The sequence below is a fragment of the Archocentrus centrarchus genome, chromosome 20 (genome assembly GCF_007364275.1).
Source record: "Archocentrus centrarchus isolate MPI-CPG fArcCen1 chromosome 20, fArcCen1, whole genome shotgun sequence".
NCBI classification, from domain to species: Eukaryota; Metazoa; Chordata; class Actinopteri; order Cichliformes; family Cichlidae; genus Archocentrus; species Archocentrus centrarchus.
In genome coordinates, this window is record NC_044365.1 from 25,543,991 (window position 1) to 25,564,821 (window position 20,831).

A 20,831-nucleotide genomic window follows, 5' to 3' on the forward strand; every position below is an offset into this window, starting at 1 on the left:
CTCCAGTGTAATTTCCATGTAATTATGTTTCCACATATGTGAGGGTATAAAAGCACTGACTATGTTGTAATTTGTTAGAAAAACTGCACTATTAGGGGTTTTTTTATGACAGGGAAATTGTCTTTTATTTTTTGTTTACCTTTTGATTTATTTAAAAGTCTGTTTCTCGGGGAGTCGGTGTAGACCCCAATCTCTGTTTCTCACATTAATGTTGTAAACATAAAAATCCAAGATAAATACCACAGCTGTGCTGCTAAATAAGTAGATTAGACAAGTATAATTTTACAGTCAGTTTTTGGTTTTCTTAGACGTTCAGTTTGAAATGGCTAAAAATTGCACTCAATGTCAAAGGAATTATATTATTAGTTTTTTAGAGTTAGTTGAACAAGTAGCATCATGAATTATGTAAATTCCATCCCTTATTCCATCCAGACAGTGGGGATTTTTAAACGAAGTAAAAAGGCTGCATTTCCTCCGGGAATCCGAAGGTCTTTAACTGTAGTGTACTGTTAGTGAAGAAAAGCTGTCATTAGTTTGATTGTAATCTAGCTTCACTTTATCTGTGAGCTCTTTAGTAATATTAGACTTTACTTTTTTCTTAATAAGGTTGTTTTATAATGAACTCCCAGCATAGACTTGATGAAAACCCTTTAGATGCCATATTCACTGAGGTTTCCTTTGAGAGGTTTTGGGTTTTATGATTGTTGAATGGGGAACTATTCAAGCAGCAAATCTTTGTTGTTAATTATTATGCTACTGAATTTCAGAGCCTGACCGATATATCAGCAAGGGCCAGTATATCGGCCGATATTAGCTATTTGTCGATCTGTTGGTATCAGCATTTTTAATGGCAGATAAATGAAAATTAAGTTAGAAGAGATGGGAGAAAGACCCTTCATCCACATTGTGAATGATGATGTTGCATTGTTTGTCTACCAGATACCACTCTGCAACTTCCCTGCGTGTTTGGAACGCAGCAAAAACATCCAGCTGATCCGAGTAGACTTTGGCAGAGCATAAATGAGCATAAACTTGTCATGACAATAAAACAAGATTCTTTTTTTAAACTGCATTGTGATATTGTCTTAGTAAGGACTCAAATAAGTATACATAAAAAGTGTTTGGGAAGTGTTTTGTGAGTCTGAAAGAAAAAAAAATATCGGCCTATATACTAGATATCAGTCGAGCTCTGCTGTTTGTTGTGTAGGATTTTGGTGATGCTCATATTTATAATACATGGAGGTTTTACTGATTCAACATTTCCCACTACAGAAAGTGTATTTAAACACACTGCTGACCAAATGAATTGTAAGGAAGTGTTTTTAAGATATTGAACCAAACCATGTGGAGCATTTTTCTTTTCCTCCTGAAATGAAAATGAAGGGTAATCATTATTCTTACAATGAAGGGTTTTTTGTTTGTTTGTTTGTTTTAAATCATACAGTACAAATGTACTGTGTAATTGAAATATGTGGCGGTCTTAAGTCTGAACTGAGAACAGTTTGCAGGTTAGAAAATCCTTAATGTTCACTAGACCAGCCTGAAAGTCTCTAATCCCTGGTCAGTTCTCTTGTTTAAATTAAGAACAATAATTTGTATCGTGTTGGGTTTTTTTTTTTTTTTTAATTTTTGTGACTGTTTTATTTTTAATGATGGAAATATGTCATTTATTGTAACTGCCAAAAACCACACAAGAGGGGTTTTTTTTCAATCTGGTAAAACTGACATTTCATCAATAAATAGTGTCTTTTTTCCATTTCCTGATCTTTGATTTGTGAGTTCATAACCAACAACAACAACAACAAAAAAACCCTCAGCAGTGATCGAACACAACATGAAAATTATTACATTACTTTGACTTGTAGGCTCATTTTGCTTTTATGCAATGTCAAGATGATCAGATTTTAATAACTGAACTTGCACTAAAAAAGCAAAAGAATAGATATGAAACAAATAACAAAACTATAAATAATGCCGCAGCACACTTGAAACACTGAACTTGAATTAGCAATGCATTTTCCAAAAATTACACCAGATGGAGCCCTTACAGTGTTGAAGAGACTTGAGGTCACTGATGAACACAAACATCTCAAGAATGAAAATGTTTTGCAGCTTTTACAGACTTAAAGAAGCTCTTTGGACAGCCTTGCAAAAATAGATAATATAGTAAATATAGTTTTATTCATGTGTTTAACATCTAAGCCAGATGGGAAGAGACAAAATGTGTATATGTGCATAAAGAATCTTTAAATAACATAGTTATGACTTGATCATATTAAATATCGACTAGATGTTTCATGTGTGTAAAGTCCAGACATACCCTCACAGGTCACTTTGTTAGGTGCTCGTTAAATCAAATGTCTAATCAACCAATCAGATTACAGAAAATCAGTGCATTTAGGTATGTAGACATGGTCCCGCTGAAGTTCAAATTTAGAAAAATGTTTGGAAAAGTGTTGACTGGTCTGATGAGTTGATTTCTGCTGCAGCATTTGCCATGCATTCATGGTGTAAACAACATGAAAGCATAGATCCATCCTGCCCTGTATCAGCGGTTTACAGTGGTGGTGTAGGGGGATATTTTCTTAGCACACTTTGGCCTCCTCAGTACAATCTGAGCATCATTGAACTACCGCAACCTGAGTATTGTTGCTGACCAGGTCCATCCCTATATGACCACAGTGTACCCGTCTTCTGATGGCTGCATCCAGCAGGATAATGCGTGAGTTCACTGTGCTTAAATGCCCTCCACGGCCACCAGATCTCAGTCCACGAGAACACCTTTGGGTTTTGGTGGGATGGGAGTTTTGTATAAGCACTGAACAGCCAACAAATCTGCAGCAACTGTGTGATGCTGTCATGTCAGTATGGACAAAACCTCTGATTAATGTTTCCAGCACCTTGTTGAGGCTGTGCCCTGAAGAATTAAGGCAGAATACAGAAGGATCTCCAACCTGGGACTAGGAAGGTGTGCATTCAGATAAACTGGTGCTGACATGTCATGTCATTAAAGCAGCCTCAGAAGATTGGGTGTAAACGTTCTGTACAGGTTGCTTATATTCAATCATCAGACTGTTTGTTTTTAGTGAAGTACACTGATAATTAGCTTTTTACAGTGCATTGCAGTGTCTGACTTGAAAAGTTAAGCATTCTCTAAATGTGTCAGCAGTCCACAGTGTTCAGAGTCATTTATGTGCTTTTCAGATCTTGTTAGATCTTTACGCAGTTGAAGGTACAGGACCATCCTTGACAGTAATGAGAAAAGCTCCCAGTCTTTCATTAAGTGAAAATAAAGTGTCTTGTGCCTGTTCTTGCCTTTTTGTTGGTGTCTGAGCCTTAACATTTAGTTTGGTCCTTATTCAGCCTTCCCTGCAAGGCTCTCCAGAGAGAGGGATGTCGATAAAGCAATTTTACTGAAATGTGCATTGGTCTTTAATGACCTTTAACCTAAAAAAGCTTCTGTTTAATATCTGAAGGGTGAACCCATAAAAGCCTCCTTCAACTATGACTATGACTGATTTCACTAATTCAAAAACACTGACATAGTTGTGTTATCTCGGTAAAGAACAGAGTCTTTTAAGCATTTATCAGCAAGAAATTTGAAGTTGTAAGCTAGAAACAAGCTCACAGATAATCCTGCTGTGCCATCAGTCCAGCTACATTGCATCTAAATTAAATGATGAGTGTCAGAAGTGATCCTCATTAGCAGAGATTAACCCCTTTTATCCTAATTGGCGGGGGCTGCTGCTGTGAGAAGCTTTTTTTCCCCCTTAACAAATTGACTTAACAGCTGGGTGGTCTTGCTGAAATGTTTATGGCTCACATTTCTTTTGCGCCTCTCCTCCTGCATGTTTACAGCACCGTTTGCCTTATCCGCTTTGGGTAATAAACAAAACACACAGCAAACACCTTCACAGATGATTTAATCCAGTGTTTACTACCATTCACATCTTCATTTTGCAGTAATGACCTCAGCTGTTTACATCAAACAAATATGGTGTTTTTTGGGGGTTTTTTTACTGATGCATACACTGAGCTATTTCCTGTCTGTGCTATTTACTGTCACTAACTGACAATCGCTGACAGGCAGGAAATCTGCATCCATGCCACTCAAGCATGTGACAGTTTGTACCTCGATGATGTTTAAGTATTGCAGAGTAAGAAAGGCAAGCTGGAGTTACAAGAAGGCACTGCTGCTGCATGGTATGAGTTTAAACAAGGCAGTGCAGCTGAATGATTCCCAGGAGCAGTTGCTCACTTGGTACTTCTGGTGCATGGTTATTAAATAGCTCAACTAATTAAAAAGATTTATAAATACATACAGTTATGGATAAATCAATGAAATGACTCATACAGGAAACCCAAAGGTAGTGGTTAAATTATTTCAAATAATTATCTAGAAGTGAAAAAAAGAATCTGGGTATTCCTTGAAATAGATTTTAAAAAGTTTATTGATCAAACTGCTGAAAAAAGGTTAAGTTGTAAAGGATAAATGACAAAAAGAATACAGGTAAGATATAAGTAAATGGAGCATCCAACCTCTCCTAAAAACTGACCAAACTCATGTTAGCATCAGCAGTTTGATTGGGGGACATTATTTAGGGAGGCATTGATTGCGATATCTACTTTTATAATGACATGCAATTGAATAAATTCAAACGTGTGATAGTAATATGACTGGGTTACTTTAATTTTTCTTCTGGGTGCGGGGGTCAAACAAGGTTAACACGACTGTGACGGCAGAAACCCACCAAAACAATGTTATTCACAAGGTCAGAAGTGTCCTGATGGTTTAATGTGATTGCAGGGTCTGGTTTTCTGAAGTAGAACTGTATGAAATTACTGAGATTTAATCAAGGTGAGTCACTCTGGCACCCACTTCCATCCTTTTAATCTTTGTCTCAGGTTCATTGCTCAGCTGACAGCCTGCACTTTGGCCTTTCCCATTAATTTCACATGCATCATTCATCCTCCATCCCAAGTGCCATGAGTCACACATTTTTTTCTTTCTTTGCTTCTGTAACGTCACTTTTAAAGCTTATATTTGCTAAGAGTATTTGTACTTGCAATGCACGAAAAATCACCTTAACCGACCTGCCTGATATTTTGTAGGTCCACCTCCTGCTGCGAAAACACACTGGAATAAAAACCCTACAATACACTACTATCTGAGGTAGTCATACCTTTGTATTTGTCACAGGTCCGTACTGTATTGCCGTAAACAGACAAGATTGGACCCTGAAAAATCCCAACTTCAGATAGCCATCCATGAAATATACATGTAATATCCTAATATTAAGATCTCACATCTTTTTGCATATTAAGTTTATGTTTGATGTATCCAATTTTGAGATATTAAATATGAATGCATCAAAAATAGATATCCCATAGATCATTTTGCACATTGAGTGTTTGATATCCAGACATATGCACACACCAGATATTTAACAAATACGTCATTACTGCAATAATTGATTAAAAATCTGAAATTCATTCATAAAAGAATTCATCCAGACACCTTTTCAGTTTTGTGTTCTGCACTCTTTAGGTGTCTACTGTCGTGGAAAAATAATGGCTGAGGTTTTACATTCTCATCGTGTTCCAGCTGTGATGTGGTGACTCTCAGTCTGAGAGTCCAAACCTTAAGGCGATACTACATTTCCTTTATGCTTATTAGTTCATTCAACAATTCAGAAACCCTGACACTTTGATGTTCCTTGCTCAGGGGTTCAGCTGAGCCATCTCTGCACAGAACAATGTAGACATATGAGTTTCTTTTCATGCCACTTGGATTTTCTGCCTATCAGAAAAAGCTGACTGATCTAAGGAGGATCCGTGTCTGACATGAATTGGAGTTTTACCCTGTGTTGAGAAACTGTAGCTGGAAAGCTTTCTGATTTTTTTAAGGAATTTAAGATGTTCTTGGTAAAGTTGGGCTTCAGAGTTTATTCTTGGCTTTCTAGAAACAGCAGCTGAGAAGCAGTTTCATCACAAAGTTAATTTATCTGTTGCTCTGGAGCTATCAGAATGGTGATAGAGTTCAGTGGATTAAATGTTTATTCATTTTTATCCTGCCTGGTCTGTACATCAGAAATCTGGGGTACAATTCATAGAAAAAAAATTGAGTCATACTCATTTCCCCAGTGGAGTTCAACATCTGACAACGATATGTATTGAGTGTCTCCATTCTCACTGTTTGTTCTGTATCTGAATGATATATACATTAAAAAAAAGTCAGGAAGCTGTATATAATTTAAATAGACACAGAATGCAACAAATTGCAAAACTAATAAACCCAATTGTTATTTACAATAGAACATGGAACACATGTTTAATCTGAGAAATGTTACTATTTCATGAAAAATATTATCTCATTTTGAGTTTGTTGGCAGCAACTTTCAGAAAAGTTGGGACGGCAGCAACAAAAAGCTGGAAAGTAAACAGTACTAAAAAAAGAAGCATTTTGCTACTAATTAGGTTAATTGGTCAGTACCATGATTGGTAAAAAAAAAAGAGCATTTTAAAGCCAGTAAAGATGAGCAGAGGTTCACCAATCTGCAAAAAACTGCATTTGCAAATTGTGGAACAATGTGTAATAATAATATAAATATGGGTTTATGAGAGTTTATGAGGGTATATGAGTTTTGGAATTTGCTGTTGTACGTTTGAGCCTCTGAAAACAGGGGACTATGCATAAAAATGGCTGTAAACCCCTTGAATTAAAGCTGAAAGTTTGCACTTTGGTGAACTTTGATTTAAGCAAACAGCTTTTCATTCATGTCCAGAGCACGCTCTGAGCTGTGCGTTTCATTTTGCCTCTTCTGATGCTGAAGTAAAGCCCTAACATTTCTTTTTAAAACACGCCCCATAATCCCATTGCTTTACTCCTTTTGCTTTCATTCACCTCCCATCTGCTTATGAAAACACCGAGATAGACAGAAATTGACTCTTCTATCAGTCCCGCGCTAATCGCTCCTGTGCGAGTTATCTGCAAAGCTGCTGCAAAGGAATATTACAGAAGCAATCAGATGAAAAGTCATTATTTAAAAACCCAGTCTGCTTTTCAAACAGGTATATTTTAGTTTAATGGAATCTTTAAAAAAAAAAAAAAGAAAAAAGTTATTTATTTATTTATTTTTAAGTTTGAAGTTCGGTGCATTCACAGCAGTGCTGCAGTGCTATAAATCTGAATTTGAAAACATTTTTTTTTACAGACAATTTGTCAACACACATATATTGTATGCATCAGTGACATACATAATTTATAATGGAGTTTGCAATATAATACTTTTAACCTGTGCCGCAAGAGTTAATTAAGCGAATACATTTAGCTGCAAATATATTATACATTAAAGTATTCATGTCATACATGAGCTCAAGCTTCCCGTCATTGTATAAATGTGTGGTGCAATTTCCCAGGCTTGTTTACACGCTTGTTAGACACCAATCAAAGGGCTTTAAAACAGTTTCCTTCATGCATGTGTGCTGGTAGTGACAGATCACTGTACATATACTGAACATGAGCAGATATGTTAGAAGAAAGGCTTTCTAATTAACTGGGGTGTGCATTAATCATAGCTGAGTATGCATTGCTAATCAAGATGAAAGAGCAGCTCAAGAACAAAGTACCATTACCACCTCAGATTACAGGTGTCAGATGTTACAAAGTGAAAGAAAGGAAGTGACTTTGACCTCAGTGATTTGTTTCCTCGGGCCCCCTTATATTTATATTTAGTTTTGTTATCTGAGTTCTGTTCTGGGTTATAGTTTATTTGTATTTAATTCTTTGTTTCCATGTGTTCTGCATCTCTGTCATGTTTAGTCATTTCCTGTTTTATTTTCCTAGTCTCTTGTCTTGCTTCCCACCATCTCACTGGTTTGATTCTGTTCACCTGTGGCCCCCAGCTGTGTCCTACCTCATGTGGTCTTTGTCATGTCCTCCCTCATTTCCTCATGGCTGTGTGTGGTTGGTTGAATGTTCTCAATATTGTATTGGTAATTATTGCAGTACCAATACAATAATTACCAAGACTGTAAATTTAGGGCAGCTGTGGCATAAACCTTACATTGGGTGGTGGTCTAATAAAGTTTTCCTCTGTACAAGGAAAAATCTGGATTTCTTACATACACTCATGTAAATAAACGCAAATCAATTCAAATTCATGGATTTATCCATGATGGCCTTGTTGCTGTCTGAGCACGGCGCAATCCTCTCAGCCCTGCCTGAAGGGTGTGGTGGTGGCTGTTTGAGGAACACTACTCTGGGGATTGCTGGTAAGAACATCTCTGGGGTCAGTTTAGTCGCCACTTTGTTCTTTAAAATCAGTTGGCATTGGTTGGAAGTCATGTTTGGCATGTTAATGTTCATAAAGTTAACATTCTCTGCTATATGCAAATAAAAAGCAGAGTAGAGTAAGAACAGATTCTCTTATCAGTCTTTATATGATACAGAAAGTCTAACATTTGTCATGTTAGTGGTAATCTGTGTGAATTACAGCCAGTCACTGAAGCCAATCCCAGCCACAGAGTCCAATAACTCAGTCCTGGAGTTGCACTACCTGTGGAAAGTAGGCAAACCTTCAATATTTATTACAGACTCTCAGCCACAGATCAGGTTGGATTTGGCAGACAATGTCTCTTTTAATCAGCAGAGGTGATCAAAACAGCCTCACAGAGCTCACTTGTTTGCTCAGTCGTTCACCTTTCCAAGCTTCTCCTTATTTGTCACATGAATATTTAACCAGTGCCATGAATACTGAATGATGCTTAAAGGCAAGACACCTGTCTCACATTTTAAGAGTCACAGGGAATCTGAAAATAACTTCATCCATCTTCTGTCTTGTCTGCACCCCACGCTGTCTCCATGAAATCTGACAGCTTTGACCTTACATTCACAAATTGTGAATCTGCTCCAGATCCACACAAAAAGTAATCAAATATACCATCTTGAAAAATATTCAGCAGCATAGCATAAATGTAGACAGCTCATCACGCATGGGCCTCAGGGTGGCTTTTTTTTATTCCATGCAGAATCCATCGGCCCTGTTAATCCATTTATTTACATTTGCTACCATTCCTGTGAATAGTTAATCATATTATATGCAAGCTTAATTTGCCTTCATGAATAGAGGTAATGAAACATTAGACCCAAAACCAGCTGATCAGAGGAACCAGGCATGGCAGGGTGTATCTGTTAATCTTTTCTGGCACACAGAGTTTTGTCTTTACTGAACTTGTTTTTCTTTGTGGTGATGAGCACCGCAAGAGGCGCACCACATTGAAAGTCAGTGAGTTGAACCATAAGGAATAACATAAGGATGAACTCAAACAGCTGGTTTCATTAAACCAAAGCAAACTCTGTGTGCCAGTCATATTTGTCAAATATTGAAAGTCAATTTGATTTCTTTGATTTCTTAAAGGTGTAAGAGTAACTTAAATCCATCGACATGTAGCCAAGTGATGAAACCAACATGTTTACATATTCTGGGTAATTGAGCAAGCTGATGTTTCTCCAAGTCACGGCATCCCAACTACACAAAAGGTCTTGACCTTTTTTTTTTTTTTTTTTGTGAATTGAGGAATTTTAAATGGTTCCATAATGAAAAAAGGTTAAATATTATTATATGATTATAAACAGATGAGAAGACATAGGCTTACAATTTATGATTGGTGTTGTTAATGCCAGATAGCATCAGCAAATTTTCATCAGGCTCTGATGTTTGTTTTGTTTTTGTTTGTTTTTTTAATGTTCTTGTCACCATCAATAATGACAGGCTCTACACATTTTAAATGGTTGTAAAATGCAGCAGCTTTTCTCATCATTGCTGGCATGTTCATAAATCACTGTGCACAATTCCAGCCAACACTGCTCAACACTGTGCAAATAAGTACATAGTGTAAATAACGTGTTACTAACCCAGGTGGCCAAATTGCGAGATCGTGGCTTATAAACACAACGAATGCATTTCCTTCGTTAAACACTGGAAATGAACTTTAAAGCAATTTTTCATCCTGCAATACTTACATGCTTGTTCTGTTTACCTGTCGAACAGTTGAATGATTACATAAATATAAAACTACTGAAAAAAAAAGAAAAAGAAAAGTATTGTATAAGTTTTGTTTTTTTTTTTTTTTCCTTTTAAGGGCACTGTGACCTGTAGCGGCACACAATGAAGTGAAAAAGTACAGCCATTTACTGGGATAATACTTCTGGACTGCAGAGAGGGAGTGTTTTCAGCCCGTTGAGGTGTCTGCTACAAACACACTGTTTCCAAAAGAATCTAATGTACTCCTAATGGTATTACACATTCATATTGGCTGAAACATGTATGCTGAAATAGGCACATTTTTCATTGCTAAACATCAACAAAATTACTCGTCCAAAGAGGCACTGACTGTGAAACGTGAATATTTCAATATGCAAATAAAGCAGGGCAGATTCTTGTTTTTATTAAGGATATTTGCATGAGCAATTTGAGTCTGAAGCTTTAAATCAGTGTTTTAGAGAATTAAATAAATAAATAATAATAATAAGGTACTGACATTTAAAACAGCACTGAAGCACTGAGGAATTTTTACAAAGGGAAATTAAACTTCCAGCTTTCTGAATAATTTATTTGATACAGTAGGAGAGGAGAAAAGTTATTTTTTGGTAGGTTAAATTTTCTGCTGATATAGCACATTTAAACTTAAACATTCAAATGGCAATAAAAATAATTAGCATATTAAACAGTTTTTCAAAGTAAAGCGTGGCTTTGTGTGTACACAGTTGTGAACAAATTGTACAAATGCAGCTGTACAGTGGAGTGGTTTGCACCCAGTGTTACACAAACTGCACAACAGCAAACCAAACAAATCAACTCAAACCTGAATATACACAACACAATATCCAGTTAGCGAAAAACAGATTTATATCACATATAGTTACTGTAAGTGCATCTTTTTTATATATATTATCCCTTGTAAATGTTACCTCATTATTATTTCAGGTTACCAAAACAATGAAATCAAGAGACACCTGTGACTGAATTTGAGAAACACTGCCTACTGCTGTTTTTCCACTATGTACACAGCTATATTTACATTCACCATTTGTAGAGGTATAATATATAAAATTCACACGATTTCATTAAAGGACAACAAAAGACAGACACTAAACAGTGCAGGAGTATTTGTCACAATGCTGAGTTATATTGACTTAGCTCATGGTTTTACACTAAATATGAAGCTGGAGTCACAAGAAAATGTTTGTGAACCATTCAGAATGACCAGGTTTGGTGCATTAAAATGTGGTCCAATCTTCATGTAAGTCTCAGCTGCAAACACTGCTCATAAAATAACACTTGATCATCAGAGTGTAACACAAAGGCAGTTAAACTTCAGGGATATTAATCTGTACAGTTGGGAAGCATAAAGCACTGTGAATTTGTTTCACCTGCTTTGGTGCAAGTGAAAGTGACAACAGAACAGCCTCATGGAGTCTGGCTCTGACAGTTTGGTCAGATTTAGACTCCATGAGTAGCCCGCTGGAGGTCATTTTGTAGGGCTCTGGCAGTACTCCTCCTGTTCCCCTTCACACACAGGAGCAGATACTGGTCCTGCTGCTGGGTTGATGGCCTTCTACGGCCCTGCCCAGCTTTTCTTATGTAACGGCCCATCTCCTGGCATCCCCTCCACAATCTTGAGACTGTGCTGGGAGACAGAGCAAACCTTTCAACAGCACATATGGATGTGCCATCCTGGAGGATGGAGTACCTCTGCAACCTGAGTGTACTGAAGGTACGTCTCGTGATAGCTTAACTGACTTTGTGTTACACTGTGATGATCGAGTGTTCCCGTACATTTTTTTTTTTTTTTTTTTTTTAGCGACAGCTGAATTTTATATAACTCTTTGTATGTCCTTCATTGAACACAAAGACACTGTACCAATCACTTTTCCAAAAATCTACCTGGAGTCGGTCAAACACAGTCTGACTTTTCTCAGAAGAGATTGGTTGGTGTGACCCATCCTTTGATCATGAACATCTTCACAGGACCACCAAGAGGAGAATCATTATAAAGATGCCTGAAGCAGGAAATCACTACAAAAGAATTTCAAACAGCCTTGGTGTTCAGCAATGCACAATAAGACAAACTTTGTAAAAACTAAAGAATTGCTGATATTCTCTGTGGGAGTGGGTATTCTGGGCAAATAACGCAATCTTAAAGGAGGAGAAACAGAAACAACAAAACGTGTAGAAATCTCTGCAGCTTGTTGAAACCTTTATCAGTGTGTCTGCTATAAGAACAATGAAAAATAATGGGGTTAATTGAATGAGATTATGAAGGAAAACTCTGAACTCAGACAATCTTCTGTAGACGAGTGAAACAAAAGCTAAAACCCAACAATCACTGAGGAAATCAGGAATTTAGATTTGGATCATGTCTCGGTAGCAGTGCATGACCTGAAGCTTTAGAGAGGGTGGGTGATGCACCAAGACTATGACACAAAGCACAAAGAGGAAATCAACAACATATTCATGTTTTGCAAAAGTCCTGACCTCCTGACCCAGCTGAACTATTGTGGCAAAATCGGAACGTGGGTGTGCCACAACATCCCAGAAATACTAATGAATGCTTTTGTAAGGAGCAATGGTCCAGAATTCACCTGCGTTTCCCAGCCCGCAATAATTACTTCTTACAATAAAATGAAAGGTACAAGTATTCATGTTATTAGTTTAATTGTGTTGGTTGTTTGTAATTGTCAATTAGATGAATAGCGGACCAGAAATCAATGCAGGTCTCCTGCACCTTTTCTTCTGCTTAGTCATTTCCAGTCTTAATGCTGGAAAATGGGAAAACCTGCTTCATGAATAGATACAATATTAAAGTGATTCAAATCTTTTTATATTCTCAAAATATAACTGTTTCTTTAAGTGTTTGTCACCAGCAAAAATCCAATTTGAAGGTGTTTAATGACACACATTAGCATGGTTGATTTAAAAAAAAAAATATTTATACTTTATGATTTCTTCCCTCCCAGGTAAAGCTGGTTCCCTGCTTGTCCCCTCTAGAATGAACAAGCCTGACTTTCAAACCTACGTAAGCTCAAAAGCACGAAGACAGCATCGTTGTGACAGGGCCAGTCATCCTCGTCGCTTTGCTTTGCTTTGCATACAGGCTCCAACGGTCTCTGCTGACATGTCAAGTTCAGATTCCTCCAACAGAGAAGTCTGAACCTGAAGAATTCAGAAAATATTTTTCATAATGGAGATTCAGGAGATTAAGCTTATGTCTGTCTGACAGAGCATGACCAAAGGGGCTTCCATGAGTGTCTTACTCCTCAGAATTATAATTATATGAGAACTATTTCTTTATAATAACCACAGACTATGAACACACAACACTTAGTGAGTCATTACTGGTATTGCAGCCACAATGTGATCCGTATGGCACAAAAATTTTAAAAGTTTCTTTACACTGTACAACATTTTACAACGCTTCCCAAATCAAGGAACGAGCTGCTTATGGACATCTCCTCTTCAGAGTTGCTGTACTGTCCAACAGCCAGTAAAGACTAGACTGAAGGAGTCGGTTCAATACACCAAAACCAGGCACTCATCAGTAATCGGCACAAAACTGCCACAGTACCTGAAATAATGAAAAATATCAACCTAATCATAGGCTCAGAATCACACAAGCCAAGAGGGAAGGCTGTGTTGATAAAAGAAAAGGCAAAGGGCAACCGGTCTCTCGTGAGCATGATAGTGCAGAGAAGGGCATTTGTGCTCCAAACCCATCAGTGTGAATCAGCATCACTCGGTCTGAAGCCTAATCTGTTTGGCATTTATGGAAATAAAGTTTCCTGCGCTGTATAAGCCAGGCTTTTTTTTTTCCTGTCTTGAGGGGGGGCATACTATCATGCTTACTTTGGCTGCTATAAAACATGGTTTAAAACAAATTTTCCATCAACATTCAGCACTCAAACACGCTCTCAAAGTTCAGTTCTGGTACAGTATCTGATGCTGCTGCACACCGTAAGAATGTAAATAAGAGTTCCTCATTTTCCTCCAATGCTTTAGCACCAAACTTGATTATTTGGAGCCGCAGGAGCCCACAAAGCTCACAGTTACATCACGTCACTCACTTAAGCGCACCAAAACTTAGAGCAAATGATATGACTGCAATGATATGACTCAAATTCACCTGTACACGTGATCTGAACTGTAAAATACAGACACAAAAGTGACTCTCATATTCAAATGTGCAAAAGCTTGCTTTGTGAAGCAGTGTGCAATTTAGCTTTTCATTTAAATGTATTTTTTTTAAAACAGTTATGAGCTGATAATGGTCACATCTCCTTATATCTATCTATTTTTTCTAATCCATTCATCACTTTCCTTATTCTACACCACACACATGATCCAAGAGTGCTTATGGTAAAGCTTACATATGCCACAGCGTTCTGCCTAATATTTGGCATGAGAGCATTTTGTACAGCATTTTGTGCGTCTTTATCGTTGCGACTCATATGCTAGACAAGTCATCGTGACAGGACGATGAACCGCGGCGAGTTTTTGGGCTGCAGCGTGGCAACATGCTGATCTGGGTGCTGAAGTTGTTGCTGCTGCCAATAGACGGGTGCTGGTATTTGGTGTCTGAGCTCATGTATCTCTGCAGGTGCCACCTCCGCCACTTCCTCTTGATTTCTCCTTGGACCTACAACAGATTAGAGCAATAAGACATTCAAGTAGCATAGTGAAATTTTGTTGTATCAAGCAAGTATAAATAAAAAAAACTTAAATTAATCCCTATGGGGATTTAAATGTAGAAGTACAAAGACAGAAAAGAGGGGGTAAAAAACTCAAAATAATGAGAGCCTTAACAGTCATTTAGCAAGCACTCCTACATGTTCTTTACTGTTTCCCGTTGCATAAAGTCTGGTCACAATTTCATTTCAGTTTTATTTCCCAAAAGTATTGTTTTTTTCTCTTAGTATACATCCCTATGGATTATCTATTATATTTGGTTATTATCATTTACAGTTGAGTATCTAAAAATGGCAGCTTAATAACTCAAACTTCTAAGAATATAACTCAAAAATGAGCAAATAACTTGAAATTTCAAGTTAAGTCAAAACCAGTTTCCATAAAAAAAAAACAACAAAAAAACAAAAACAAAAAACCAGATGTGTTCCCCTGGCCAATCAAAAGCCTAGGGGAAAAAAATGGTACTTGCATAGTGCTTTTCTACTCTGCCTGAGCACTCAAAGTGCTTTTTACTACAAGCCTCATTTGTCATGGTCTGTGCGCCCAGTGTTTTGTGTTTTCGCTTTATTTTCACTAAGTCATGTTCCCAGTTTTTCTTCTCAGATCCTGTCTTGTTCTGCATCTGTTGTTCTTGTGTCTGTTTTGTCTTTTTGTCATGTCCCTGACTTCCTGCTTTCGTATTGAGTTTTATTTCCAGTGTTGTGTCTAGTCTGCATCTCTGTGTTTCTCTTTGTCTGTTTCCCCACGTTGTCAAGTCTGCGTGAGCCTTGTTAGGTGTTTCCTGTTTTAATTTGACAGTCTCGCGTTCCCTGTACTTTGTGTTCAGTTTTTCCTTCCCCCGTGTTATTAGTTTCATTTGTTCCACCTGTCATGCCCTGCTGTTTCCTTTTGCCCTCAGTTTTCTTCTGTTCATTGTTGCGTTGTTGTCTATGTTTCCTCTGCTGTGTGTCACCCTGCCTGTTTACTTTTTAGTTCTGGCTCTGAGCCAACCCTGTATAGCTCTGTTCAGTCATCATCTCTCAACGAAGCACCTTTCATTTACATCTACCTGTGAGTCCTGCCTTTTGGGGTCTACCTGCTCCTGCCACACAGCACATCATGACATCATTCACCCAATCACACACATACAGGGCTTTTTTTATTCTATCCCCAAGTGTCTTGTCTAAAATTTACGCGGGCACACACACACACACACACACACACACACACACACACACACACAATGATGGATGCATCAGGAGCAACTCTGGAATTCAGTATCTTGCTCAAAGACAGTTCAACATGCAGACTGGAGGAGCTGGGGATCAAACCACTGACCTTCTGATTGGTAGATGACCCACTTTACCTCTAGAGTTGCAGCTGCCCCCCTCAATGACCTTACCTGCATACCTTTGACAGTGCAAAATAAAATCTTTGTTTTTCTTGTCCACATGTAAATGCACAAATAGAAGTTTTGAAAATCTTCTCCTAGGAAGGAGATTTTCAAAAGCTCTGATCTAAAATGCTGTTTACATCTGGATGAAAGGCCAAATTGTACAGATAAGGCTACCATTTCCAAAATACCCATGTACGTATGGACAGGGCCTTATCTAAAATGCCCCACTGTTGCTACCTACTTGACCTCCAATTGTTTTACTTGTACCTATTTGATGCAGCAATATTGACAATTAAACAGAATTGCCCACTATAAAAACTGCAGAGGCCTTAAAAGCAGGTGACTTGCATTTTAATTAATGCAGCAGCCGAAGCTCAAGGACAGAGGGAAAAAATGAAAAGCACCTGGAGAAAATCCAAAGAATAACACGCTGCCAGTGCTGAGTGCAACATTAAAAGCAGTACCCAATATTATTTTTCATTTGGAGCATGTCAAAGGGAGGACAGTGAGGATTGAATCATTTTAAATGTGCAGCTTTTTTTGGAAAATAGTTTATTATGTTGGAACATTGTCTACAGTCAGTTGCAGCTTTTCAAATTTGTTGCTTTTATGTGAAGCGTATTGCAGGTTAACGGGCTGTGACAGGTGTTGCTGTTATTCTGCATATTGTAAACTTGCACAACTGGACTAGACTATATTAATTTTTTCCAAATAGGTATTACTCATACAAATGAGTGCATTTCCAAGGGCCCCTTTCTCTCTCTGGGTATGTGTGTGTGCATATGTTTCCCTGTTTATGTGGCGCTGCTCCAGCTCCCACTGGACTCTGGCTGGCACACCTGACTCTCATCAACTAATCAGCCCCTGCTGTTGATCTACCCTGGCTCAGGACCATGCTCTCCACCATATTCTTTCATCAGCAGCAGTCATACAAACATAGAGGCTTTGCATTTAGTTCTCTAGTTGTTTCCTTCTTCTCTACCAGCCTCCAGCTATTTGTTCAGCCAACTCCTAGTTAACTAAAGCTGCCTGCACACTCTCCACTGGCTTCTCCAGAAAACCTTCAACTCCTCATTTGGACCAACATATCTTGGACTCAGACAGCAATTTTTTCTTTTGTCCAAACTTAACAGTATGACACTTTGAACACTGTTACATTATTTAGGTAGAGAAAATGGATACACCTTGTTTAATAACAGTAACATGTTATTTTCCACTGTCATCTTTTTGCTATAATAAAAAAAGAAAGACAATATCTGCAGTTTCTGCCTCATCATATATTTGTTTTGGTGCTACTGACATTCTTTTTCAACAAGTATACTATTCTCTAAGCACTGGGAATTTAAAAACTGTACCTAACGTAACTTACCAGTACACCACAACAGCTCCACATTCAGAAAAAGACACCTGCAAGTTGCGTCAGATTAAAATTCAGGCAGCATAGAGTCAAGCCTCGCCATCTAGCCCATCACTGTGATTCAATCTGGCCCAGCACTGACAACATAAATAATCTGCCCACAGAGAGCCTGTGCAGACATCACTGGATAGCTCCCTGCCAAAAAGACTGTGTGCTTTTTACAGCCCTCCCATCCCGTAGGCAAAGTGCAGAAAATATGCTGTGGGGAGGTCCAAGAGAGGAGCTGGAACGACCAGCGCCGGTGACTCATACCCATCACTCCAGCTACCTGTCAGAACTGTGTGTGAATGTAAATGGTGCGCAAAGGGAGCAACGGCGAAACTGCAGATGAACTACATTTTCTGAGAATGATCGCATGCATGACTGTAGGCTATCTCTGCACTGTGGTGTGTTTATATCAGCAGTGTTTACATCACTTACCTCTCCGTTCAGGAAGCAGTAAAGGACTGCGACCACAAAGCCCTAAAAGGAAGGAAAAACACTGATAAGAAGGCAGTAACAGAGGATGTGATGGTGAAATGTCTTCTTTCTTCATCTTGTCTTATCAACTATTTGTTCAGTTGCAATTTTTTTCTCTCAATTTCTAAAACATTTTTAAAGTTCTTAGCACTGAAGATGATTACCCAAGTAGCAAATACTTAATTACCAACAAAACGACCAGGATGGTCAAAACCGTTTAACATTTTCTAAAATTGTGTTTTTCAATTTCCTATTTAATTTTTCTTATTTTCTAAAATAGTCTTGTCCTCCATGTTTTTAGTAAAACTGCATGCCTACTGTACCAAACTGTTAATATTATCCAGGGAGGGAAGAACACATGATTTTACCTTATATTTAAAAAGAAACTAAGTTGAATTTAATGTGACTGGATTTCCCTTGCTCCCCCTTTGGCCACTGATCTTCATGCGCCTCATGCTTAATGCTCTCCCTTGCATTACAAGAAGGGAAGAACCACCACGTAAGCCACAACTATTCTCTGCACTTCTTTTTGCATCTTATTGCATTATGTTACCTTCCTCTTCCTACTGTACACTGCCAAACCTCCTTACTCCTCTTCCACTTTGATGGCCAGGCTGGTTCCTCTGTGTAATATGTATCTGAGCACAGGATCTTCAGTGTTTAGTGTCAGTGTTGACACTTTAGTGCACTCAAGCTGTTTAAACGTGTTACGGCGCTCATATTCATGGCCCTCACCTGTAAGCTGATGATACGTGACATTGGTTGAGCTCTGTGGTGAGTATTCCACACTCCTTAGTGATGTTTGAGTTTCACCTTATGATGAATTAATCTTTTTTTTCACAACTTTACAGATACTACAAATCAGAGCAATTTATAAAGCAATTTATAAATTTATAGCAATGTGGGCTCATCAGTTTTTGACATGTGATGACTTACACAATGGAATAATGCTAACATATGCTCACAAACCACTTCATTAGTTGCACCCATTCAACTGCTCGTTCACGCAAATATGTAATCAACCAATCACATGGCAGCAACTCAGTGCATTTAAATGACCTGCTGAAGTTCAAAGTGAGCATCAGAATGAGGAAGAAAGGTGATTTAAGTGACTTGGAATGTGTCATGGTTGTTAGTGCCAGATGAGCAGATTTGAGTGGAATATTTCAGAAACCGCTGATCTAATGGGACTTTCCCATGCAACCATCTCCAGGGTTTACAGAGAATGGTCCGAAAAAGGGAAAATATCCAGTGAGCGGCAGTTCTCTGGGTGAAAATGCCTGATGGCAAGGCAAAAGTAACTCAAATAACCACTCATTAAAACCAAGGCATGTAGAAGAGCATCTCTGAACGCACAACACGTTGTGCCGCTCCTGTCAGCTAAGAACAGGAAACTGTGCCAACAATTTGTGCAGGATCACCAAAACTGGGCACCAGAAGATTAGAAAAACTTTGCCTAATTTGATGAGTAGCAATTTCTGCTGCAACATTCAGACAGTAGGGTTGGCATAAACAAAACAAAAGCATGACATGAAGTATCAACGGTTTAGGCTGGTGGTGGTATAATGGTGTGGGGGATATTAGCACAATCTGGGCCCCTTAGTATTAACTGGGCATTGTTTAAACACCACAGCCTACCTGAGTATTGCTGCTGACCATGTCAATCCCTTTATTTTCTCAGTGTACCAAGTTTCTGATGGCTGCATCCGGGATAACACACCATGTCACAAAGCTCAAATCATTTCAGACTGGTCTCTTGAACATTGACAGTTAATTCACTGTACTCAGATGGCCTCAACAGAGCACCTTTGGGAAGTGGTGCAATGGGAGATAATGAATTTGCAGCAACTGTGTGATGCTATCATGTCAATATAGAACAAAATCTGTTCCACCGTTTCTATCGCCTGAATCTATGCCATTAAGAATTAAGGCAATTCGGAAGGTAAAAAGGGGGGGTCCAACCCAGGACTAGCAAGATGTACCAAATTAAGTAGCTGGTGAGTGTATTTTTCAAAAAAGCTGTTGAAGTCACTAAGAAGACCTAATCTCTTTTGGTTACAAAGGTACCTACAACAAATAACAGCTGTTTGTAGACAGGTGTTTGGTCATGTGCAAAAATGTGCCAACATATTTGCAAATGTTAACAAAGAATGACAAATGCTTTTTTTTTTGCTGTGAACAAGTAACAATTTCACATATTTTTGACAACTTGTCATAATGCATCATAATCAAAACAACACAACATAGAAATACTGTGAAAATAACAAAGCAGTCATGACATATAAATGTATTAGACAAAACAAATGCATAGTCTAGTTATAATAATAAGGAGGATTAAGAGGAATGAGGAGAGGATTGTGTTGTAATGCAGCTGTGCAGTCTGGCTGCATTCTCCATCATTCCTCATTATTTGATGAACTGAAATAACACAAGAGCTTTAAACAGTAACAGTGCCTCTGAGCCAGCCAGCAAAGTGCTTAGAGTCCTGCTGCACTTTTCTTTAATAGTAGCACTCACCGGTTTAGGGCTGAAAGAATACCATATCATTATTTTTTGGACTTTTTAAAAAGTTTAAGCAAACACACTTCTAGAAAACTATTTTAAGGAATCTACCAGGTATTTTTTTTTTTGAGCAATCACTTCTTCCTAAATTATTTGATCTCATACCTGAAATGATCCCAGAATCAAGTCAAAAACCAGCCGCAGCTCAGTCTTCACTTGCTCCGGGATAAATGCAAACACTATATAATTTATCCCAAACAGAGGAATCAAGAGCAGCGTTGACTTTGCCAGTCGCCTGAAATGACAAGGCAAAAACAGATTCAAATCTCTC

General features: G+C 38.1%; 1 protein-coding gene across 1 annotated transcript in view; it reads right to left on the minus strand.

Moving 5' to 3' along the window:
* Positions 1 to 11,390: 11,390 nt before the first annotated feature.
* The window catches only part of vipr1b (vasoactive intestinal peptide receptor 1b), a 56,915-nt gene continuing 47,474 nt past the window's right edge, over positions 11,391 to 20,831 (minus strand). Inside the window, exons 11-13 of the mRNA XM_030756321.1 lie at positions 20,666 to 20,795; positions 17,960 to 18,001; positions 11,391 to 14,697 (exon numbers count right to left, since the gene is read on the minus strand). Of these exons, the coding sequence (XP_030612181.1) occupies positions 14,506 to 14,697; positions 17,960 to 18,001; positions 20,666 to 20,795 (364 nt within the window). The 3' untranslated portion in view covers positions 11,391 to 14,505. The remainder of the gene's footprint in view (positions 14,698 to 17,959; positions 18,002 to 20,665; positions 20,796 to 20,831) is intronic.